The 21874-nt window shown below is 52.0% G+C and overlaps 11 protein-coding genes across 28 annotated transcripts; 6 read left to right on the top strand and 5 right to left on the bottom strand.

The window, feature by feature from the left end:
- Positions 1 to 86: 86 nt before the first annotated feature.
- PPTG_12908 (hypothetical protein) lies at positions 87 to 1967 on the top strand. Its single transcript, XM_008909633.1, has 2 exons — positions 87 to 471; positions 548 to 1967. Exons 1-2 carry the CDS (start codon positions 136 to 138, stop codon positions 1841 to 1843), a joined length of 1632 nt encoding a protein of 543 aa, XP_008907881.1. The 5' UTR covers positions 87 to 135; the 3' UTR covers positions 1844 to 1967.
- On the bottom strand, positions 1848 to 3355 carry PPTG_12909 (hypothetical protein). Its single transcript, XM_008909634.1, has one exon. It carries the CDS (start codon positions 3231 to 3233, stop codon positions 2019 to 2021), a length of 1215 nt encoding a protein of 404 aa, XP_008907882.1. The 5' UTR covers positions 3234 to 3355; the 3' UTR covers positions 1848 to 2018.
- A 38-nt stretch (positions 3356 to 3393) lies between these two features.
- Positions 3394 to 6102, bottom strand: PPTG_12910 (hypothetical protein). 16 transcript variants are annotated; one of them, XM_008909649.1, is made up of 6 exons: positions 4705 to 6102; positions 4451 to 4624; positions 4330 to 4378; positions 4029 to 4256; positions 3875 to 3962; positions 3394 to 3812 (listed from the first exon to the last, which is right to left on the bottom strand). In XM_008909649.1, exons 2-6 carry the CDS (start codon positions 4537 to 4539, stop codon positions 3721 to 3723), a joined length of 546 nt encoding a protein of 181 aa, XP_008907897.1. In that variant the 5' UTR covers positions 4540 to 4624; positions 4705 to 6102; the 3' UTR covers positions 3394 to 3720. The 16 variants fall into 16 exon arrangements, with proteins under 16 accessions (XP_008907897.1, XP_008907895.1, XP_008907896.1 ...); XM_008909647.1 differs by having other exon boundaries at positions 3394 to 3962; XM_008909648.1 differs by having other exon boundaries at positions 3394 to 3798; positions 3875 to 4256.
- On the top strand, positions 4740 to 7305 carry PPTG_12911 (CMGC/DYRK protein kinase; the record flags this gene model as incomplete). Its single annotated transcript, XM_008909651.1, has 5 exons — positions 4740 to 6113; positions 6182 to 6418; positions 6484 to 6765; positions 6832 to 6970; positions 7031 to 7305. 5 exons carry the CDS (start codon positions 4740 to 4742, stop codon positions 7303 to 7305), a joined length of 2307 nt encoding a protein of 768 aa, XP_008907899.1.
- A 312-nt stretch (positions 7306 to 7617) lies between these two features.
- PPTG_12912 (hypothetical protein) lies at positions 7618 to 8278 on the top strand (the record flags this gene model as incomplete). The annotated part of the gene is made up of 3 exons (XM_008909652.1): positions 7618 to 7873; positions 7951 to 8035; positions 8116 to 8278. 3 exons carry the CDS (start codon positions 7618 to 7620, stop codon positions 8276 to 8278), a joined length of 504 nt encoding a protein of 167 aa, XP_008907900.1.
- Positions 8279 to 8501: 223 nt separating this feature from the next.
- Positions 8502 to 13413, top strand: PPTG_12913 (hypothetical protein; the record flags this gene model as incomplete). Its single annotated transcript, XM_008909653.1, has 9 exons — positions 8502 to 9050; positions 9125 to 9262; positions 9315 to 9692; positions 9744 to 10081; positions 10151 to 10595; positions 10664 to 10851; positions 10910 to 11552; positions 11619 to 11816; positions 11878 to 13413. The coding sequence occupies 9 exons, from the start codon at positions 8502 to 8504 to the stop codon at positions 13411 to 13413; spliced, it is 4413 nt and encodes a 1470-aa protein (XP_008907901.1).
- PPTG_12914 (hypothetical protein) lies at positions 11800 to 13906 on the bottom strand. The gene has a single exon (XM_008909654.1). It carries the CDS (start codon positions 13796 to 13798, stop codon positions 13466 to 13468), a length of 333 nt encoding a protein of 110 aa, XP_008907902.1. The 5' UTR covers positions 13799 to 13906; the 3' UTR covers positions 11800 to 13465.
- Positions 13640 to 15792, top strand: PPTG_12915 (hypothetical protein). 3 transcript variants are annotated; one of them, XM_008909656.1, is made up of 5 exons: positions 13640 to 14120; positions 14191 to 14315; positions 14375 to 14498; positions 14562 to 14650; positions 14717 to 15792. In XM_008909656.1, the coding sequence occupies exons 1-5, from the start codon at positions 13932 to 13934 to the stop codon at positions 14997 to 14999; spliced, it is 810 nt and encodes a 269-aa protein (XP_008907904.1). In that variant the 5' UTR covers positions 13640 to 13931; the 3' UTR covers positions 15000 to 15792. The 3 variants fall into 3 exon arrangements, with proteins under 3 accessions (XP_008907904.1, XP_008907903.1, XP_008907905.1); XM_008909655.1 differs by having other exon boundaries at positions 13889 to 14120; positions 14562 to 15792; XM_008909657.1 differs by having other exon boundaries at positions 13889 to 14315; positions 14562 to 15792.
- PPTG_12916 (hypothetical protein) lies at positions 15014 to 16484 on the bottom strand. The gene has a single exon (XM_008909658.1). It carries the CDS (start codon positions 15879 to 15881, stop codon positions 15405 to 15407), a length of 477 nt encoding a protein of 158 aa, XP_008907906.1. The 5' UTR covers positions 15882 to 16484; the 3' UTR covers positions 15014 to 15404.
- A 173-nt stretch (positions 16485 to 16657) lies between these two features.
- On the top strand, positions 16658 to 20400 carry PPTG_12917 (isoleucine-tRNA ligase). The gene has a single exon (XM_008909659.1). It carries the CDS (start codon positions 16749 to 16751, stop codon positions 20274 to 20276), a length of 3528 nt encoding a protein of 1175 aa, XP_008907907.1. The 5' UTR covers positions 16658 to 16748; the 3' UTR covers positions 20277 to 20400.
- PPTG_12918 (hypothetical protein) lies at positions 20350 to 21594 on the bottom strand. The gene has a single exon (XM_008909660.1). It carries the CDS (start codon positions 21449 to 21451, stop codon positions 20528 to 20530), a length of 924 nt encoding a protein of 307 aa, XP_008907908.1. The 5' UTR covers positions 21452 to 21594; the 3' UTR covers positions 20350 to 20527.
- Positions 21595 to 21874: the final 280 nt, after the last annotated feature.

A 21874-nucleotide genomic window follows, 5' to 3' on the forward strand; every position in this document is an offset into this window, starting at 1 on the left:
TTCTGTTTTTGGTGAATGTTGCTTAACGGTGACGCAAAGTTGCTCTAACGATAGTCTTTTTTCTGCGAATCCTATCGATCTTTATACGACGTATCCACCAATCAGCGGAGAGACACATTATATCTCATTCGGATCATGGTGTTCCTCGCTGTGCTGCTTCTGGCGGCGCTGTTCGTGTCCGTCGAGGCCTCCACGTTCCCCTCGCAAGCCAAAAATGGTCGACTGTGGCAGCTAGTGCAGGAGGAAAATCAGTTGCTGTTTAAGACTGAGGCGCAGCAGCTTTGGTTTAACCAAACGGTGGATCACTTCGCTTCGGACAACACCTCCACGTTCCAGCAGCGTTACTACGAGGTGGACACGTTCTGGAGCAAGCCTCATGGCCCCGTGATCCTCTATATAGGGGGAGAAGGCGCAATGGAAAAGGCCCCGGCTGGATTCGTGCAAGTCATCGCCCAGACATTCGGCGCCAAGGTGAAGCGATGTGAAAGTTTGAAGAGAGGAAGCTGATCATTCTCACATTTACATTGTTTGTGGTATAAACCTTTAGATTCTGGCTCTCGAGCATCGTTTCTACGGCAAAAGTATTCCGAACGGGGACCTCTCGACGGAAAACTACCGGTACCTGACCGTGCAGCAGGCACTCGCGGATCTCAAGCACTTCAAGGAGAGTTATCAGAGCCAGCTTGGAGCGGAGAATGCCAACCAGTGGATTGCAATCGGAGGATCTTACCCCGGAGCATTATCGGCGTGGTTCCGTGTCGCTTACCCGAACACGACAGTCGCGTCGTTGTCGTCGTCGGGGGTGGTGCAACCCGTATACAAATTCCACCAATTCGACGAACAAGTGGCACTGGCTATGGGTCCGTCGTGTGCGGACGTTTTGCGGCTTACCACTGAAACTTTTGAGAGGGAGCTCAAGAGCACCAATGCTACCACAGTGAAAGGTCTATTTGGTGCTCAGGACCTTGCAGATGCCGACTTCTTCTACATGATCGCAGATGCTGCTGCAATGGCTGTCCAGTATGGCCACAAAGACATTGTGTGTAACAGTATGGTAGGCGCTTTCGAGCGCAACAACTCACTCGTCGATTCCTTCGCCAGCTTCACGATAGATATGTACGGATCTTCTTTTGGCAGTGAGTGCTTCTACGATACAAAATGCCTGGCCGAAGATCGTGCTCGCTGGGGGGACGGACGCTCGTGGCGCTGGCAGAAATGCTCCCAACTCGCATACTTCCAAGTCGCCCCCAAAGAGAAGAGTCTGCGCTCAGCGATGGTGGATCTGGAGTACCATCTAAAGCAGTGCCAAGCAGTATTCGGCGACGTAGTGCACCCGTCCAAGGGCGTAGATGAGATCACGAAGCTGTACGGAGGAGACCACCCGAACGGCCACAAGATCTTCTTCTCGAACGGTGGTGACGATCCCTGGCAACGTGCATCGGTGCTTGACACTCTATCGGATGACCAGATTGCCAATCTGGCGAAGTGTGAGTTATGTGGCCACTGCGGCGACTTGGGCGCCAACCCAAACGTACCGGAGCCATTGAAGAAGCAACGCGAGCAGATCCTCGAGTATCTAACCAAGTGGCTGGGTGAGTCTGATGAAATCGTGGAGAATATCGCACATGAATCAGTCGCTATTCCTCAAGAGGAGGACAATAACGAGCAGGAAATGGCGGGGCTGCAACTTGCTGGACTACACCGATCGTCGCCATTGGTCCTCATTCCTATCGTTGTCGCGTTCCTTGCGTTGGTGGGAATCTTGCATGCCGACGTTGTCCGTGACGCTCCGGGAGGGATGGAGATGATTCGATACAGACTTGCACACACGCACGAGTTTTAAACATTGAAACAGATTAAAAAAAAACGACATCGCCAGGAAGAGTAGAAGCCTTGACGTTAATGTATCTTGAACTTTTTTTTTCATTTTCTTGCAATGAACAAGCAAAAGTTCATTCTAAAAAGCCTGTTGTCTATCATACGCATCAATATTGAAGTCTGCAGCGATCGAGAGAGCATCAAGCTTTCTGCGCCTGCACCTTCGTCTTCGTAGCTGGTGCGGGGAGTGTGGATTGGCCCATGGTTTCCATTGTCGAGATGTAGGCGTACGTTGCGCCACCGATTGTTACGACGACGATACCGATGGCCTTCTGCACCGTGATGACGTCGTTGTTAATGAGGATAGACATGACGATCACAACCACTTGTTTCATGTTGCCACATACACACAGCGTCACAGGAGACGTGACTTTGTTGGCCATGAAGCTCGTGACGTTCAGCATGAAGCTAATAATTCCAGTCAAAATGAACCAGAAACTGGCCGAGGGCACCACTTCCCAGTTGTTCATGATCGTATCCACTTCTCCGGTGAAGAACATGGTGATTAGACACCAGCAGGCCGACAGAGGAGCCTGGTGTAGGATCAAGTCCACGGGGTGAAGCTTCAGGTCTCCGCTTAGGAACTTGTTCGAGAGAACTGCCTTTAAACCAGCGAATATAATGGCGACGACTGTGATGATGAAGCCCAATACTGTGCACGAGTTGTCTCCAGTGCATGCCAAGTAGACGCCGAAAGCCACAGGGATGAGCGAAAGTTTGCGCTTGAGCGAGTACGTCTTGCCGAGGATCAACATGCTGAGTACAACGACGACTGCTGGAACTAATGCACGCATGACCTGGTTAAAGGAGATGGATACGAGTCCCAAACTCCAGTTGCCTGTGATGATATTGCTCACGAAGATGAGCGAGAAATACACCATGAGCTGCTTCTGACCAGGCTTCAGTTGCTTGCGTTCGATGCCCTTGAACACGTGGATGTATAGGAACGCACCCAGCGTGTTGCACGTCATGTGTACAAATGTGAGTGTCACTGGCAGACGCAGAGCGCCCAACGCCTTCTTGTTCCAGAAGGTCACGCCAATGTTCTGCGTGAACCACATACTGAGCCAGAAGACCACGACAGAGGGAGCCACGTACGACGTCTTGGCCGTAGTGGTCGCAGCCTTCTCCTTCTTCTTGAGCTCCTGGTCGTCGGCCGTCTCCAAGTCTAGATGCGTCTGCTTAGCTTTCTTCTTATTGTTATCGTTATCTTCGTCTAGCAGCTGCGTCGTCTCGGTGGTGGTGTCCGCGTCGTCAGCTTCGGGACGCACATCGACGGACACGTGACCGCCCTGGATGAGACCAGCGCCACCCGATTGGGTACGCGGCCGTGCACTAAGCGTCTCCAGAGCCATGACGTCTACTGCTACTTGTGTGCTGTGAGGGGAATCCGGCTATGGCTTGAGCTGCTCAGCGTCGACGTCGAACTGACGATAAAAAGAGATAGTGCAGGAAGAGGACAGAAAAAGTGGACAAGAACGGGAACACGTGTTGAAAACCAGAAAAATGCCGTCGTTGTGACTATGTATTCTTTAAATATGGGACACATTTGAGTTAATTTGAAGGTTTAATTTGTAGCTTTTGACTAAAGCAGGGTGTCAACAAATCTGGCAGTTTGTTTGCTTCAGATTTTGAGCCGTTGAGAAACGACCGATACACTAAAAAAATCGTCAATGCGATGGTGCACCACTGAACACACGGCGTTGCCTTTGCATGGCTTTGAATTTTCAGCGCCACCTTCTGAGCGGGTTCTATTGGCATGGATGGCTGTGGTGGATCTTGGAGAGGCGTACTCGTGATGAATGCAACTGAAGTGGGATTTTGTTGACCTCGCTGCGTCATCTAGTTTTCAGTGCCTATAACTGTGACGTGGATACTGGTCGTCGCCCGCAGCCGCCTGATCGCGAGCTCCACCATGCGCTTGAGTCCCGCACCTGAGCAGGTGGCCATTTTCCGAAATGAGACGAATAGATTAAAACTAAAGCACAAAGCGTACCCGTGGTTGTGATCCCCGACGCGGTCCGGAAGTCTGAAAATAAGTCGCAGAGCGGTCCTACCACTACGAGTTCGGGCCCTGCTTCATTCTGGCCGTCCAGCTCAGCTCGATCAGTGAAATATCTGACACCAGATAATAAAAGTAATATACACACCTCCCAGTTTTGCTGCAAGTGATCCAGCTCACACAGCAGCTCGTAGACACACCGACATTGGCGGAAACGTACGCGGTGAAGACACTCGGCCGCTAACTCCGTCGTCATCGCTGCATTAGGACTTGACACAGCCACTGCCAGCCGCTTGGTCACACCCTTCGGGTCGCGCACCAAGAACAGCACTTGCTTTCCTTCCCTGGTAACCAGCAGGGCAGCGCCCACACATCGCTATCGTAGATGGAAAGAACATCGATTCGGTCAGTTAAGCGTCATATACCCACCCACCTGAACAGCTGCATACCTCAATGCTGCAACTTTCAAGCTTCTCCAGTTCATTTCCTAGTGCGGAACTATCAAACCACGTCAGTAGCGTACTCATTGCGTGTGGCTTTAGAATAGTGCTCCGCTTTGCCAAACACAACCTCGAGCCACTTCGCTTCGCCGCGAGGGTTGACATGGCAATAAGCGGGGCGCTACAAAACGCAGCTGCCTGCTGTCGCTGTGCGCGCATCTCCTGCGCATAAATACTCGACGCAAAAAGCTGCTCAGCCGTTGCATTCGCGGGTGTATCGCCCAGTTCCTCTGCGCTGAGCAATCTCTTGAGCAGTGGCATTATATCAACAGAATGATGGTCATACGTAAAAGTAAACGTCACTATCACGGGGAGCATAGTGACCTCGAAGCCGCACCCGTTATTTCCTCGGGTCGGTGATGTCGTCGACGTCTCCACTGAGTTCCCAGGGGCGTCTGGACGCGTCTTCTACCTCTGCAAGTCGAGAAGTCTCTCCTGATGGTGTGGACACTCTATTCTCCGTTTCTCGAGGCACTGGAGCCGCCTCACCCGCCTCCTCCACAAGCCCCGAGCAGTTCCGCCCTCCCATGTCGTTCCTGCGTCGCTTAACCTCCGCTCCGACGGCTAGTCGCGACGACCGAGCCAAACGCAAGGAAATGGAGCGCAAGGAGCTGCTGGAAATGATCCTCGAGTCCATCGCCAACGTGCCCAAAGCTGTAGAGCGGATCCACACGAACGAAAAGCTCCGACAGGCGCTACACCATGAAATGGGCGAGGAAAACTCGCTTTTGCATCGGTTCTTCGACTCCAGACAGCAACGAGAGGAAGTGACGCTAGGTGACACTCGTTGGGAGCTCAATCGACCTTCTGAGAGCGAAGATGAAGACGACGCAGACAACAGTGCACTGCCAGCAACGGCGCTGGGGGTATACGATAACTATGAGCACAGTCAAGAAGGCGACAAGGACGACGACAGTGATGAGAGTGAAGACAGCAGCAGTGACTATGGATCTGGGTACGAGAATGACCTGGCTGAAGCTGTGAACCAACTCTGCATGACGGATGAGACCTTGACAGCGATGGATAACATGGTATCGGATCCGATTGGAATTGTTCAGACGAATTTTACAGGTGGAAGCTCTGCGAGGGTCTCAAGCTCACCGCAGTCGTCGCTCGGGCTGGGAGCTTCACCTGGAAATGCGTCGATGGATGGAGAGCCTGTATCGGCGCTGTGGCCACGACAGCCGAATCAGTTTGCGTTTACCCAAGAAGAAGACAACAACGTTCGAGCGGAGGACGAGGTGTACAGCGAAATGATGAGCTCGGTCTGTGAAGACGAAACGTTCCAGGATGATGTGGATGGTGACGAAGAAGGTGAAGAGGAACATCTGAATGACGAGAGCGAGGAGAAGCTATTTAAAATGGATGACGATGATGGAGACGGCGATAAAGAAGAAGAATTGAGCAACGGTATGGCCAATTTTGGTGCTGATGATACAGTATCAGATCCGTTTGTGGTTGGCTCTCCCATTCAGGGTCAGGTGACTACTTTCCAACATGATCTCGATGGCAAATCAAAGCAGAAGGCAGACACAGTCCACACGGTCGATATTAAAGAAGGCGACGATGTTGGCAATGAAGAGAGCGAAAGTTCCGGTGACGATGACGACGACGAGCTCAAGGAATACGAGGCGTTTCAGCTCCGCATCATTCGCGAGAAAAATCGCACTGGATTCGAACCAAACCAGGACTGGCGTCCTCGTGCCGGAGCTTTGATTGGTGGTAGATACAAGGTTTGTAGCAGTATTGTCTTAGGCGGTTGGATTACTGCATGGTGTCAACATTGTGCGTGTTTTTGTAGGTGGAAATGGCTATTGGAGAAGCAGTGTTTAGTCGAACCTACAAGTGTATGGATACAACCACTGAGCAGTCCGTATGCCTCAAGATCATCAAGAACAACAAGGAGTACTTCGATCAGGGCGTCGACGAAGTCCGAGTACTCGAGTACATTGATCGCAACTGCAAGGTGGACGAAAGACATCTCATACGTCTCCTGGATGCCTTCTACTTCCGCGAACACCTGATAATCGTGACTGAGGTGCGTTTGTAGACGTCGAGTTGAATTTCTGTGCTTCCATGCTCACCTCTCTGTTGTGGCTACAGCTTCTTCGCGACAATCTGTACGAGTTCTCTCGTCTGCTTCTACAACGCGGTGTGATCAACTACTTCAGCATCCCTCGTCTGAAAAAGATTACTATTGAAGTGCTCGAGGCGTTGGATACACTGCACTCGCTGGGACTTGTTCACTGCGATCTCAAACCCGAAAACATCCTCATCCAAAACTTCAGCGCATGTACCGTTAAGGTGATCGACTTCGGATCAGCATGCTTCACTACAGACGAGCTCACGTCTTACGTGCAGTCGCGCTCGTATCGTGCTCCAGAGGTGCGTATTGACCTATATCCACAAAGAGCTGTAGCCATGCTTTAATCTATCTTGTTGCTTTTCCAGGTGATTCTCGGCCTCATGTACGACACAAAGATCGATCTATGGTCGCTAGGATGCGTCATCGCCGAGATGTTCACAGGCGAGGTGCTCTTCCGCAATGACTCGGAGCAGACCCTACTGGCACGAATCCTAGCAACAATCGGTGCGCATTCAGATTTATCACCAACGCAACGTATAATTCTAATGCTATATGTTGTCCCAGGTCCCATTCCTGCGTCTCTGCTGGCCGGCCGAGGGGAATTGCAGCATCAGCTGATTGACACGGGATTGTTCACAGTAGATCACTTGGGCAACGGCGTGTTGGCTGCGAGTCTGCACGTGCCTCCTCTAGAGCAAGCCGTACACACGAAAGACAACGAGTTCCTGGACTTCCTTCGAGCGCTGCTGCAGATCGACCCGGCGCGTCGACTCTCGGCGCGGGAGGCTTTGACACACCCATGGCTTCAACATGGCGTCTTCGCCGAGAACCGGATGTGATTGGTCGATGTCTGCCACACCAAATATTGATTATCCGGCGATAGTTATCCGGACATTTTAAAAAGGCGTCATTGATAAAGCGCGGGACTGATGGCGTCTTCAGGTGACGACGGCGTCTCGGCGGTGGGTGTCGCTCTGCATGTTCCGTTGTGTTTGAATAGTGCTGCTCTGCGTGTTGATCCTTAGAATTTATAGAGAAAAAGCGGCTGGAAGGGGCCTCTGGGCCTCCCGCCGCTCCGTTTTATCAGCAACTAAGTGTTCTGCTTGCTTTGTGCTTGTTGGTTACGCTGTGGGTCTTCTTAGAGCCAGGAAATGCAGAACCAAGTAGATGCTTTGAGGCTGAACGGGGATTGCCGGTCACCACGGCAGACAGTGGAAAAGGATACCAGACAACTCAATACCAACACCGTCTTATTGTCACCACGTGACGGAGACAACCACGAGCTCGTCAGAGGCGTCACGAGCGACGGGGTGGGTTTCTACACTAGCGATAAATGGGCCAAGTTCTACCCGAATCAGGAGGTGGCGGTGGTCACGAGCATCGGACAGCCACCGATCCCTCCAGAAGGTGGGGAATTGTTGTTGTTATTATTATTTGAAGAAAGAAGACGTGTGGACAACGGGTTAACGGGCCTGAAATTGTAGGGTACGCTCCACTGCGTCACGGTCACAGACGTGAAGAGCAGACACCAGAAGCTGCCATGATCTTCGAGGAAGACGTGCCGAACGGGTTAGTTGATGCTGCTTTTGTCATTTTGAAGGTCGATTTGACTGTACTTCTTGGGTTTTATGCTTTGTTTTCCTTTGCAGCTTCTCGGTGGACACGCTGCTGTGGAACGAAAAGTTGCTGGAGCAGCGTATCATGGAGCTGACTGCGTGGACTCGGCGGCCTCCTATGCCACGACGCCAGAAGCTCGACTGCATTAACCGCATGGTCAACCAATGTAACACTACAAATACCAAGATTTGCTGATGAATTAGATTCGATGCCAAGTGCTTACTACTGATTGATTTTCGAGCGTTTGATGTTGTATAGAAAACAGGGGCGCCTGCAACTCAGGAGTATTCACCCGTGCACTGCTGAACAAATGCAGTTAGGCACAATAGACAGGTGAGTGGGAGATATTCCTGTCCGGTCGTCGGTTGAGCCGAACTAGACGTTTGTACTCTTCGCTAGAGCATAGAGTTGCTGTAGGATGAGTGCGTTGTTGCTGCGCTGGCTGAATGACGAGCTCAAACTGCATCGCAAAGTGGAGGTACTGGAGCGTGATGCTAGCAACGGGTACATCATCGCCGAGGTGCTGCATCTCCAAGGTCTGGAGCCCCAGTTCGAGAGTTACGAGAACACGTCAACTACAGCAGCCAAGATCCATAACATGGAGCTTCTGGGCGAGAAACTCGAGGCTCTGGGCATTCCGTTCCCCGTGAACACTCGTCGCGCCATCATGATGGAGAATCGCGCTGCGGTGCTTCAGTTTCTGCTACAACTCAAAGATTTCCTTGGAAAACTATCAAAAAGAAGACCGGAGAGTGCAAAAGCCAAAGTGATTCCGTCAGAGCAATCTACAAAAGCCGCGCTAGCCAAGTCGAGTAGACCATCGCGTGATGTAGAAGAGCGTTTTTTGGTCGAGACGACGAAGAAATTCCACCCAAAAGAGATCCGCTTCAATAAGGACATCGACATGGCCGTGTACCTGCGTAAGTTCCAACAGACTCAATGGCAAGCGGAAAACGAGCGCGACAATGTAAGGATGAAAATGGCTAAGGTTTTAAACTGCTCTTGACTACTAAGTAACCATTGCTTTTCTGTCCTCTACAGTTCAATCAGCAGGCCACGATGGGTAAGAATGCAAATTCTGCGACTGGATACGCTGCTGCTCGTGCTCATCTGCAAGAAAAGGCTCAGTTCATGCGTGACTGGGATCATGAACATCATGAAAAGTGGAAGCACACACAAGTCAGTTACAGCGATAATACCAGTAGGGTATTGCTACTGACGATTGTTTTAGCGTCTCTTTTTGTCTACAGAGCGTGATGATCTGCGACTTGAATTAACTTTGGAAGCTAGAAGACAGATCTACAAGGAGTCGAAGCTGGCTGAGAGTCAACAAGATGGCGCTGTCGGTGTCGTGGAGTTCGAGAAGAATATGAACAGACTTGGACTTGCATCCGGTGGAGCAGAACAACCTCTCCGCGCCATTCCAGCTAGTGATACTGGTGCACTTGCACACTTTCACAGTCTCGAGAAACGAGTTGAGGGTCTTGATTTTCGACCTTCCAGCAATGTGAAAATGATGAAAGAACTGCGTAAACGACGCAAAGCGCAGTTGGCAGCAGAGAAAGATCGACGCATGAGGCGGCAGAAAGCGTTAGCAGACCAGAAAAAGGTAGGCGATTGACCTTGATGGTATTTTTAATGGTCTAACTGGTGGCCGTAGTCGATTGAAACTCACGAAACAGGGCGAGTACATGATAAGGATCAAGACAATAGTCAGAATCCGGACGGCACGCACCCAATACCGTTGTCAGAGGATACAAATAAAGCTGAAACAACTGTGAATCCTCGTGAGAAATATCTCGAAGACAAACGCGCAGAGCTGGAGGAGAATTATGCTCGGTTACGGGAGTGTGGGAGTATGAGGCGAGAAGAAGACAGGATAGTACTTGACGAGCTTCGCTCCACGAAACGGAATAAGGAACGACTCCGTGGGTGGGAAGTGTGCTCCGATGCAGTCGACGATTTGATCTCGTTAGCGTTCGAAATTGTCTCGTCCAGGTAAGTCTAATTGTTTCTTGATTACTCGACACGATGAGCCGTTAACGATCATAGTGCTTGGTGTTGCAGTGATAGAGACGTCTTGGATATAGAGCCGCTAACCTTTCTACAAGTGGCTCCACCACTGCCAACTCTGTCTGATCAAGGTGGTGAGGAAGTGCGTTATGAGTTGGATATGTCCATCCAAAACTTCTTGTCTTGCTCAGAAATATGGGCTACGCTTCCACTCCAGTCCACATTCTCTACGTACGACGTAAGAGCCGACATCCAAGCTCTGCGTGACAGTTGGGCTGATCCGACTATAGCATTGGACACGTCTTGGAATCGCCCTCCGTCCTTCATGCTACTGAGTGTATTCACTGAGGATGAAAGTGGAACTGAACTCGCCCAACGAATTGCAACTGAGCACCAATTGGCATTCCTGCAACTTGATCCTCTCGTGGACGAATGCGTCAAGATGAGTTACGAACCCCAAAAGCTCGGAGATCAAGCAGCTTCGCTTAGTGACCGTGAGGTAAGTACTCCATTCGAATGTTACAGATTGGGTGTTCTAACAAACAACATTGACGATGTTGATCGTAGCGGGAACTCGGCGTCTTTGGCCCAAAAATCACAGCTCTTCGCCAAAAGAATTTGCCAATACCCGATACTCTAGCTGTAGAGATCATTGCAAATGCAGTGTCACTGTGCCGAAGAGAAGCTGTAGCATATTCACTTGAAGATGCTGCAAGCACAGTACCGAACGGATGCATGTTACACAATTTTCCAAGGTACAAGTGGTGTTCTGCACAATTCTGAGAACTCCATTGTAACTTTCTATTACCACAGAACAGTGGACGAAGCTAAGATGCTGGAAAAAGCTATTCTGGCAGACCTTCCGACCGAAGAAAGTGACTCAAATACTGCAGTAAACAACAGCACAGCTCTTCCAGAGGAAGAAAGTATTCCTGCCATTATATCGGCTTGGGATTGCGTTATGTCAATATCTCCCGACAATACTGCAGTGGTTGAGCAACCAGATGCAAACAAAACTCTACAAGGTTCCGACTCATCATCAACTTTAGCTACCAAGCCCACGTCGTCGACGTCAAAGCTAATATCTGCCGGAAGTCAGCGGAGACTCGCACTTGAAGAGGAGCAACGCGTTCGTAACGAAGAGCAAAGAGCGAATCTACAGGCTTACTGGAGTCAAACGACTCGACATATTCAGATTAAGCAACCTGGACTGCATCGCGATGTGTTAGCAGAATTCGTTCACTTATCCATCAACGTGTTTACACAGCCATCGTACAAAATGATTCCAGGATTGATCGAGTGTGGAGCCAATTGTATACCAGAACAGCTGAAGGAGGAGCGTGACAAGAGATGCAAGTCAATGAACGTTGTTGACCGAGTCATGTGGTTGAGAGCCTCAAAAGAGATAGAGCTTGAGGACGATTTCTTTCAAAATCTTGCTGAAATGTTGCAAAAGGTATGTAGGAAGGCGACGGAAGGTACTTAGATGAGTGCTTATATTCCTGTTGCTGTTTTTCCGCAGTTAGAAAAAAATATGCAGCAGAAAATCTGCGAACCGATGGCGACAATTCGATCGATTATTCAAGCTATCTCGACGCTGGCAGTCGCTGCGGAGCTAGAACTCGAGAACGAGCTATTCGGTGGTACCACTCCATTCCAAGCTCTTTTGGATCAAGCAGCGACAAAGGTGAAGACTGCCACTGGTCCATCAAAACAAGAGGTAATGCAATTTATTATTATTATTCACTACGACGCTCTTACACCGGACTTCGTTGGTTCAGCGCATCTTGACAGATCTCGAAGTCTCTCTCGGCGATATGACAGACTCTCACCGCGTAGCAGGCAACGAATTCGTGGATGCTTTTGCACAAGATCCTTTTCCAGAAGTGATTCGAGCTGTGGATATCGTGTACAAGTGTCTGCCCTCGATCTGCTTTTATCTCAAAGATTTCGCCATGCAAAAACTGGAGCTATTACGCACTCAGCTGTACGATCGTATTCCGTTCCTTAGTGAAAATCTGGACGATTCTGGATGTAAAGTGGTTCTATCAAAGATAATACCTCGAGAGGCAATGACTGCAGCCTCTGAATTGGGTGGCGATAAAGCTGGAGGAGAATTCGCACAGGTTGCTAGCGATGAGGTGTTGAGTATCTTCAGTCAATTAGCGTCCGAGTATTCTATTCACTCGACTGATGAACTTCCAGCACACCAGTACGCTCTAAGTGAGACGAATGTGACTACAGAAGAGATCACGCGTCTGCTACAGCGTGTAACATTGCTCTGTCGATTCGCGGATCGATTGAGACAATCGACAGGGCAGCTCTATGCGAGTGACGTTCAGAATCTCCAGCAAACCGTTCGACAAGATATCCACACGAAAGACAAGGCAATCGCCGAGGTCATGGCGGAGATCAGAGCACATGGCTGTGCCACTTGGCCTATTCGAGATCTGGAGATCAGTTCAATGTCTGATATTGCAACACGTCTGTCACGAGCTCAAAAGGAGAACTTCCTCACTATTACTCAGCTTAGTGCTCTTGTACACGCTTGTGAGACGTGGGAACTCTCTGATCCCATCGCAGCAAGTGCATTTGGCGGTGCAGGTATAGCGAGTGACATGTTCGTCGCGTTGATCCTTGAAGTGGCTGCAAAAGAAGATTTTCCTGTACGCTGGAGAGATGCTAGCGCTGTTGCAGCCGTCACACTCCAACAGTGTTCTACTAGAGGGGCTGTGTCGTGGAGGAAGTTCGTTTGGTCATTATTGTGCATCCAGTTGACAGGGATTCCTTCACTAGAGGATATTTTGGCGTACCAACAACGAGCATTGACACTAATCAAGCGTCAGCGTCAAGAGGCAAAGGAAGAATCCAGCAACGCCTCCCTCTCTCGTGCAGATTTCTGGCAGCTCCCATTGTGGATTGAAGAACGCAGCAACACCAAAGGCAAACATAACCCGGAAAAGATTAAGGAATTAGTATTCCAGCTCTTCGCTGCGGCGGCAGATCAAGTAGATCTGCTACCGATGCTGCTATGCTGGTGTGTGCATCCGTCCTGCTCTTTCAACATCCGTCACGACCTGGAAGAGTTTACGCCTCGCTACCCTCGAGGCCTGCTCCGAGTCTTTCGACTGCTGCGTCAATACTCTGCTGTTCATGGGGCCACGCCTCAGTGTTTCTCGGCCTTATTTGCAGTCGCTGGAGCTGTAGAGCAGCCACCATCACTCGAGTCCTTCGATTCGTTCTACTGCAATTGTCCTGCTGATTTCCATCGCTTCTACGCGTTGCAGAACCCACTTGAGGCTCTGGCTCAGCTCTAGATACAAAGCAAAGCCGAGTGCACCAGTAGATATAATAATATTAGACCAGGCTTTAGCTGCTATCCGTGTCTGTCTCCTCGTTATCGTCCTGCCGCTTGCTGCGTCGTCGCCGCTTCTTGCGCAGAACGTCTGCGTACAGTGAATGTGCGAATAGTCCTGACAGTAGTCCCATCATACAAGCAGAGCGTAAGCTGCCAGCGTAGCGCAAGGCCAGCACCGCCGCCACAGCTCCACCCGAGAACTTGACGCTATCTTCCATGCTAGGCACGCGCGCCAATGCGCTGATCTTATTCGAGGCGGCAGCTGTCAGCGATGAGAAGGTCGAAGGAAGCGCCAACTCGCGGCCGCCCGACGTCGTTGACGCCTTGGGCTTTTCCTGCTCCATAATGTAACTGGAGACTGAAGAATTAGTGATGCATAGTTAGTTTGAGTGTAAATTGTGCTGGTGGATGTGATCTTGTAACAATTTACGACAATTTTTGGGTCAAATTGGTCATTCTTTTTACTGATAAGCGAGGATGGAGGTGACACCTTCGAGCGGGGATAAGTGCCCGCATTACGGACGGCGTTGCCACGTGCTGGCTGAGTGCTGCAAGAAATGGGTGGGCTGTCGTTTGTGCCACGACGCGCAGTTCGGCGAGGACCACGCGATCGACCGCTTCGCCATCAAGCAGATGCGCTGCGACTTGTGCCAGACTGAGCAGCCTGTACGACCCAGGACGACTTGTGAACCGCTGGTTCTGTAGCCTATATACTGACTGCTGTGGCTACTGCTAGTGCGCACAAGAGTGTATCAACTGTCACGAGAATATGGCCGCGTACTTCTGTTCCGTTTGCAATTTGTTTGACGACAAGGGGCTAGAGAAACAGGTTTTCCACTGCGCACAGTGCGGCATCTGCCGGTACGTTGCAACGCGAATTGGGAGACTTTATAGCTGCTAATGGTGACCTTTCCTCACAGAGTTGGCGGTCGCGAAAACTATTACCATTGCATCAAGTGCTGCGGGTGCTACCCACACTCACTCGAGGCCAAACACAAGTGTCTGGAAGGATCCATGCATCGCGAATGCCCCATTTGTCTTGATGTGAGTGGCAATCGGCGATGTCTTTACACTGTTGGAGGGGAAACTGAGCTGTCATGGATGTAGGTGACGTTCGACTCGCTGGAGAGTGTCAATGTGCTGCCGTGTGGTCATGTTATGCACTCGAGCTGCTTCAAGGCATACGTCAAGCACCAGTACGACCACAAATCTGCTGCTGATCGGCTTTGCTTGGTTCTAACATGCTCGATTTGTTGCCACAGTAACATTGTGTGTCCAACCTGTCGGACATTGATGTTCACGGAGGACGAAATCAACGGTGGGGAGCAGGAAAACGACGAGGAAGGCGAAGAAGATGGCGAAGAAAACGGCAGCGAGAGTGATGGAGATGACGACTCAGATAGTTCTAGCAGTAGTGAGAGCGAGGATGAAGACGGTGTTGTAGTCCAAGTCGTAGTAGAAGACGTGGACTCGGACAGTGACGTGGAAATGGACGCAGCGCACGATGCAGAACGCAACGTGTGGCCAGGTGTACACCGACCGTAAGATAGCTAGAAATACGACGGAATGATGTGAAGCAGAGACGCTACGGCGGCTTCATGTTGGCTTAATTTTTGTGGTTTAGAAGGCAGCCGAGCGAGAGCTCCACAACGACTACGACGACTACAGTACATAACATTCCGCTCTTGTTTCGACCGCGTTTCCTTCCACTTGCAAGTTAATAGTTTCCGCTCCTTGCTCTTGATGTTCTTATAGCTTATGCATTGCGATAGCGTCCTCGGTAGACACGCGCTGACTGGGTGTAGAGCGCTGCGGACTTGCAATCAAGCGAACAGAAGCCTGTATAGCGACTAGTGCCGGCCACGAAGCTACGCGTGCACATCCCACACTGTTCCCAGTCGGCGCTGCCCTCGCTCATGGCTTTCCGTCGCCCTTCAAGCTCTTCACGTGTCACGACAGTGGTGGCGAATGAGCTACAGAGCTCCGAGCGGTTCGTGGAGCGTTTGCTGGCACCCGCGAGCGCCACGGGCTGCAGCTGTTCGGCCTCTTCCTGTTTCTTGTCGCGTGAGCTGAGCTTGCGCAGGAGTTTGCGGGTTGAGTCGCGCAGTCCCATTGAAGGCGTCGACTTGAGGCTGGTGGGTCAAATTCGGAAGTGCTACTTGCACTTGAACTGGACTTGCAGTCGGTGGGGAAAAGTCGGGGCGGCCTTCTTGATGGCCGGACACGAAGGAAGATGCGGCCGAGGCTTTCCAGCTGGACGATGGCTCGCAGTCTGTTGGGATCAGTCAAGGATTGATGCACGGCGTCTATTGGGCCGAGAGCTTTCGATATTGGAAGCGCGTTGGATTCAAAGACAGCTTCCATTCCACAGATGCTGGAGTGGCGCTGAACAACAGCCTTCGTCTTGTATGACTTCACTGATGCCATGCATTATTCTAAGGGGTCAGTTAACTTGACGCAGTGACCGGCTGGCTACAGGTACAGTAGCATGCTCGTCATAAGAAGCGTTGTGCTTGGGAACAGTGATCGTCGCCACACGCGGCATCACACGGTAAACAGCCTTGCTTCGACAGGTAAAGATGCGGATCCATGAGGTCTCCTTAAGTCTCGTTCCGAGTAGCACTAGAGCATAGCATAACGAATCGATGTGTAAAAGGCGATGGATGGCGGTCGTAAGCTACATATCCGGATAGCTGCAATGAACCAACGCTTCAAAGAAGTTAGCAGCAATGAAGTCCGTATTTGCAACTACAACACCGAACTTCCATCGGAATCACATTTGCTTTAAGTTACAACGGCAATTGTCAAGACGTCTTGATAAATGTGTGCCGTTGTGTCACACCAACAGTGAAGAATTGCAATGTGACCATCACTTCGAGGAAAAAGGATCACTCACGGTTTTTCTTGCTGTGTCACGGAGTTCTCGTTCTTCTCCGTCACGAGATATTTCGGTGAACGCAAAACGGTATTCGCCGTTGACGCTACAGCCACCGCTGTACGTAATCGCGCACCTCATGGAACTTCATGCTGGCAACGAGACTGCAAACAAATACTACCAAGACCGCAACTTACGGGCGTTGTCATACATGTAGCAGCAATGCGTTTTACATGTGCCGATTCAAAGGCAACTTGCACAAAAGGTGACGCAAACAAACCAGGAGATCTTTCCTGATGTGTACCACAATTACGGTACAATTGTGCCCCACAGCTCAGCCAGCCGTCAATGACACCCCTCATATCGCATCCGTCCAAGCCAGGCACACGTCACCGTCCGCCCTGTAGACGACCGACACGATGGCGCAAGACTCGGCCGCATCGCGTTCGCTTCCCGAGCGTATCTCGTTCCCCGACGAGGAGCTTAAAATCTTGGAGCTCTGGGAGCAGCTGAACGCTTTCCACAAGTCTCTCGAGTTGTCCAAAGACCGCAAGCCTTTCACTTTCTACGACGGCCCTCCTTTCGCCACAGGTCTGCCACACCACGGACACATCCTGGCCGGCACTATCAAAGACACGGTCACGCGCTACGCCCACCAGACGGGCCACTACGTGGAGCGCCGCTTCGGTTGGGATTGCCACGGTCTCCCCGTTGAGAATGAGATCAACAAGAAGCTGGGCGTGACCACCAAGGAGCAGGTGCTTGAAATGGGCATTGACAAGTACAACTCCGAGTGCCGCGGCATCGTGCAGCGTTACACGAGCGAATGGGAGCGTGTAGTCAAGCGTATTGGTCGCTGGATCGACTGTAAGAACGACTACAAGACCATGGAGCCATGGTACATGGAGTCGGTCTGGAACGTCTTCCGCACCATCTTCGACAAGGACCTGGTGTACCGTGGCTACAAGATTCTGCCCTACTCTACCGCCTGCACCACGTCGCTCTCCAACTTTGAGGCCAACTTGGACTACCGTGACACGCCCGATCCGTCGGTGGTCGTCAACTTTCCCCTAGCGGACGAGCCTGACGTCGCTCTACTGGCCTGGACCACCACTCCGTGGACTTTACCGTCCAACTTGGCTCTGTGTGTTAACGAATCGTTCGACTATGTCAAAATTAAGGACATTAAGACCGAGAAGGTCTACATTCTGGACGAAGCACGTCTGTGCCAAGTGTACCCCAAAATGAGCAAGAAGGGGTACAAGGGAGGAGAGTTCGAGATCCTCGAGAAGTTCAAGGGATCCACACTTGTAGGCAAGAAGTACGTGCCTCTGTTTGACTGCTTCAAGGACTGGCCCAACGCCTTCCGTGTGCTCTCGGACAACTACGTGTCCGACTCTGGCGGTACCGGTATCGTGCACCAGGCCCCCACTTTTGGTGAAGACGATTACCGCGTCTGCGTGCGTGAAGGTGTGGCCGACAAGTTCACTCTACCGGATCCTCTGGACGACAACGGCGTGTTTACGGACGCTGTGCCGCTAGTTAAGGGACTGCACGTCAAGAAGGCGGACGACGTCATCTGTCAGGACCTCAAGAACCGTGGGCGTCTCGTATCGAAGGGCACAGAGGTGCATAGCTACCCTTTCTGCTACCGTTCGGGCACGCCGCTGATCTACCGCGCTATCCCCGGCTGGTTCGTCAACGTGGAGCGTATCCGTGACCGCATTGTGGCCAACAACAAACTCACGTACTGGGTGCCGAGCTTCGTGCAGGAGAAACGTTTCCACAACTGGCTGGTGGACGGTAAAGACTGGAACATTTCACGTGGCCGCTTCTGGGGAACGCCGCTGCCGCTGTGGGTGAGTGACGACTATGAAGAGGTGGTGTGTGTGGGTTCCATTGCGGAGCTGGAGGAGCTGGCGGGCGAGAAGGTGACGGATCTGCATCGCGAGTTCATCGACCACCTGACGATCCCGTCCAAGCAGGGCAAGGGCGTGCTTCGTCGTGTTCCGGAGGTGTTTGACTGCTGGTTCGAGAGTGGCTCCATGCCGTATGCTCAGCAGCACTATCCGTTCGAGAATAAGGATAAGTTTGAGGCCAATTTCCCCGCTGATTTCGTGGCTGAGGGTCTCGACCAGACTCGTGGTTGGTTCTACACTCTGATGGTGCTGTCGACTGCTCTGTTCGACAAGCCAGCGTTCAAGAACCTCATCGTGAATGGTCTGGTGCTGGCTGAGGACGGCCGTAAGATGAGCAAGAGTCTCAAGAACTTCACAGACCCAGAGGAGATCCTGCAGAAGTATGGCGCTGATGCTCTGCGTCTGTACCTCATCAACTCGCCTGTGGTGCGTGCTGAGCCCCTCAAGTTCCAGGCTCCGGGTGTACTTGGCGTCATCCGCGAGATCTTCCTGCCGTGGTTCAACTCTGCTCGTTTCTTCGCCCAGCAAGCCACTCGCCTGCAGCTTGAGACTGGCGTTGCCTTCGTGCCCAACCGTGAGGCTGCGCTGGCCTCGACGAACGTCATGGACTCGTGGATCATCGCTGCTATGCACAACCTCATCAAGTTCGTGCACGAGGAGATGAAGGCTTACCGTCTGTACACTGTGGTGCCGCGTCTTGTGAGCTTCATTGGCCAGCTAACGAACTGGTACGTGCGTCTCAACCGTCCTCGTCTTAAGGGCAGCGCTGGCAGTGCTGAGGCTGCCGTGGCTCTCTCGGCTCTGTACGAAGTCGAGTACAACCTGGCCAAGCTGATGGCTCCCTTCACGCCGTTCTTCACCGAGTACATGTACCAGTTCCTGCGTCAATTCCACCCGAACGTCGTGAATGGCGCTGGCAAGGACCTGGCTGAAGACGCCGATGGTGTGTCCCCCAGTGTCCACTTCCTCATGCTGCCGGACTTTGATGCCAGTCGCGTGGACGAAGAAGTGGAGGAGCTCATGAAGAACCTGCAGTCGGTGATCGAGATGGGGCGAGTTGTGCGTGAGCGTCGCACGATCTCGCTGAAGAACCCGGTGAAGAAGGTCATTGTGGTGTCCAACAACCAGAAGGCGCTGGACGGTCTCCGTCGTCTGGAGACGTATCTACACGACGAGCTGAACATGCGCGACCTCGAGTTCTCGACGGACGAGAAGGAGTGGTGTGTACTCAAGGCGGAGGCTAACAGTCGTGCACTTGGTCGTCGTCTGGGCAAGGCTCTGTCTGGAGTGAAGAAGCAGATCGCGCAGATGACACACGACGACGTGGCTGCGTATGTGTCCAGTGGAAGTGTGACTATCGATGGCCATGAACTGACGGGCGAGGATCTAGTGGTGAAGCGTGAGTTCAAGGGCGACTCGAAGATCTTTGAGGCTGATGTGTCGCCGGAAGGAAACCTGATGGTGATCATTGACACGCGGGAGGACGAGGAGCTCAAGATGCAGGGATGTGCGCGTGAGGTCATCACTCGAGTGCAGAAGCTCCGTAAGAAGGCTGGACTGGTGGTGCAGGACAAGATCCACGTCTACTTTGAAGAGAAGGGAGGCAAGGGCCCAATCTCGACGGCTATCCAGACGTTCCTGCCTATGATCTCGTCGACTCTGGGCACGGCACCTGCCCCGCTATCGCTGCAGCCTCAACACAGTGTACCGATTGTGTCGGAGGAGGCTCAGTTCGCCGACTCGAGTGTGAAGCTCGTGGTGGCTCGTCCTGCTGTGCTGTTCGCGTCTGCTGACGTGTTGAAGAAGCACGAGGAGACTGTGCCTGTGGAGCAGTTCACGGCGTATGTTGCTTCGATGAAGTATGCGGATGTGAAGGCTGCGCTAGAGTCTGCGGACGCTTCCGTCACTGTTCGTACGGCGACTGCACAGGTGACGCTCAAGGCCAACGTTGAAGTGTTCCTGGACGCGAAGACATTTGCGAAGGCATCAGGCAAGCCAGAGCTTGCGTGGCTGGCTAAGGAGGCCTAAGCTAACGATAAGAAGAGCTTCGTATCGTTCTTAGATAACTGCGCGTAAGAAAAAAAAAAAAAAAACTTTGATCTTGTCATGATGTAGTCATAAGAGTCTTGTTGTCTTGAGTAATGGATACTTCTTGTCTTGATGGGTACTCGTTGTTTCCACACGCGTTTGGTGTATTATTTTTCTCATAAGTTTAAAACATGGACTAATGTTCGTATGATATGCTGGTCTGTTGAGTGGCGGTCGTGACTGCGAGATGCTTAGTAGTCGGCGTAGGCGTCTGTGTCTGCAGGCTCAGGAAGGTGCTCAACAGTGGGGGTGAAACGGTGCGACAGCCAGTCGAAGGACACCAGCACGATGCCGAACTGCGGTGCAATGCGGCTCACACGAGGTCCCCATCCGGAGAAGAGCGCGCCGATGCCACCTTGAGCCGTCACCTGTCTGTACGTGTTCATGAAGCCCTGGACCGTAGCGTCACGCGACTGCATGCGCGTCTTAAGCAGATCCAACGGAGTCGACAGGAAGGCAGCGGGGATACCAGCCGTCGAGGCAGCAACCATCGACCAGCCCAGTGACGTGCCGTCCTGCACGCCAAGCTGCGTCTTAGCCATATCGTAGAGCGTGAAGTACGTGGAAGCAAACATGACGTCTCGAGAGAGACAGGCAGTGTATCCACGGTAAAGACCCTGCAATCCCAGCTCGCGGATGACTCCAAGTGGCTTCAAGGTGCTGTCCAGCTGCATGCGCACCTTCACGACCTCGACGGGGTTCATAACGATGGACTGCATGACACCCGAGACTGCAGCGGACGTGAGCGAGGCCTTGAACTCGTTGGGTTTGTCGAAGAAGCTCTTGACAAACTCACGCGTCGCAAGAGACACGGCCTTGTCCGGGATGGTGCCGCACAGCTGTGGGCCCAATCCCTTGTAGAAGGAGCCAACGCCCTCGTTACGGAAGATGGTGGTGAGCGTCTGCACAGCGCTGGTGGCTACGCGACTGTTCTGCATGCGCGTCTTGACCACGTCCACGGGGTACACGGCGATGATGCCGCCCATGCCGGCGGTGGCGCCGATCCACATACTTTGGAAGACGCTCTGTTGGTGACGCGCCACCTTGGGGGCAGCAGCGAGCAGCTCACGCGTCTTGTGCGGACGCAGCTGGGCCAGGTTGGACGAGGACTCCATTGAAGCTGACGAGGGCGTATGTGAGACTGAGACTCGGCGGGTGTCCGGGCGTTGCTTGCGCGCGAGGAGGCCAATTGCAGAGTGAAGCTCGTCCTCCGCGTCGGAGCTCTCGAGGTGGCGTGCACCCCATCTCCTGGTTCCGGAGCGTCATTAGCCTGCGCGGCGACGTCATTGCCATAAATCAGTACAACCAGTCTAATTTGCTCAAAGAATCCGTAAGATTTATCTAAGGGAATAGGTTTGGGAACGATGCACTGATTTATGAGCTGGATTATGAGATACGCAGTATCTGTTTAACATCTTTTACCCTAAAAGGTCGCAATTAAGTTAATTCGTCAGGGCTCAAAATGAAAGTGACGCGATTTGCATCGAGGTTCACTGCTGGCCATGCAATCGTCGTCGTCACGGATGTCGATGGACGCA

This window comes from Phytophthora parasitica (genome assembly GCF_000247585.1).
Source record: "Phytophthora parasitica INRA-310 unplaced genomic scaffold supercont2.34, whole genome shotgun sequence".
Taxonomy (NCBI): domain Eukaryota; phylum Oomycota; class Peronosporomycetes; order Peronosporales; family Peronosporaceae; genus Phytophthora; species Phytophthora nicotianae.

What these genes read in the sequence shown, in the direction of transcription:
- PPTG_12908 (XM_008909633.1), top strand. Translation starts at nt 136, where the DNA reads ATGGTGTTCCTCGCTGTGCTGCTTCTGGCGGCGCTGTTCGTGTCCGTC. An exon ending in CCCAGACATTCGGCGCCAAG is followed by an intron (nt 472 to 547) that starts GTGAAGCGATGT and finishes ATAAACCTTTAG; the next exon opens with ATTCTGGCTCTCGAGCATCG.
- PPTG_12909 (XM_008909634.1), bottom strand. Translation starts at nt 3,233, where the DNA reads ATGGCTCTGGAGACGCTTAGTGCACGGCCGCGTACCCAATCGGGTGGC.
- PPTG_12910 (XM_008909635.1), bottom strand. Translation starts at nt 4,698, where the DNA reads ATGCTCCCCGTGATAGTGACGTTTACTTTTACGTATGACCATCATTCT. An exon ending in TTGAAAGTTGCAGCATTGAG is followed by an intron (nt 4,257 to 4,329) that starts GTATGCAGCTGT and finishes CATCTACGATAG; the next exon opens with CGATGTGTGGGCGCTGCCCT.
- PPTG_12914 (XM_008909654.1), bottom strand. Translation starts at nt 13,798, where the DNA reads ATGGAGCAGGAAAAGCCCAAGGCGTCAACGACGTCGGGCGGCCGCGAG.
- PPTG_12915 (XM_008909655.1), top strand. Translation starts at nt 13,932, where the DNA reads ATGGAGGTGACACCTTCGAGCGGGGATAAGTGCCCGCATTACGGACGG. An exon ending in GCACAGTGCGGCATCTGCCG is followed by an intron (nt 14,316 to 14,374) that starts GTACGTTGCAAC and finishes CTTTCCTCACAG; the next exon opens with AGTTGGCGGTCGCGAAAACT. An exon ending in AATGCCCCATTTGTCTTGAT is followed by an intron (nt 14,499 to 14,561) that starts GTGAGTGGCAAT and finishes TCATGGATGTAG; the next exon opens with GTGACGTTCGACTCGCTGGA.
- PPTG_12916 (XM_008909658.1), bottom strand. Translation starts at nt 15,881, where the DNA reads ATGGCATCAGTGAAGTCATACAAGACGAAGGCTGTTGTTCAGCGCCAC.
- PPTG_12917 (XM_008909659.1), top strand. Translation starts at nt 16,749, where the DNA reads ATGGCGCAAGACTCGGCCGCATCGCGTTCGCTTCCCGAGCGTATCTCG.
- PPTG_12918 (XM_008909660.1), bottom strand. Translation starts at nt 21,451, where the DNA reads ATGGAGTCCTCGTCCAACCTGGCCCAGCTGCGTCCGCACAAGACGCGT.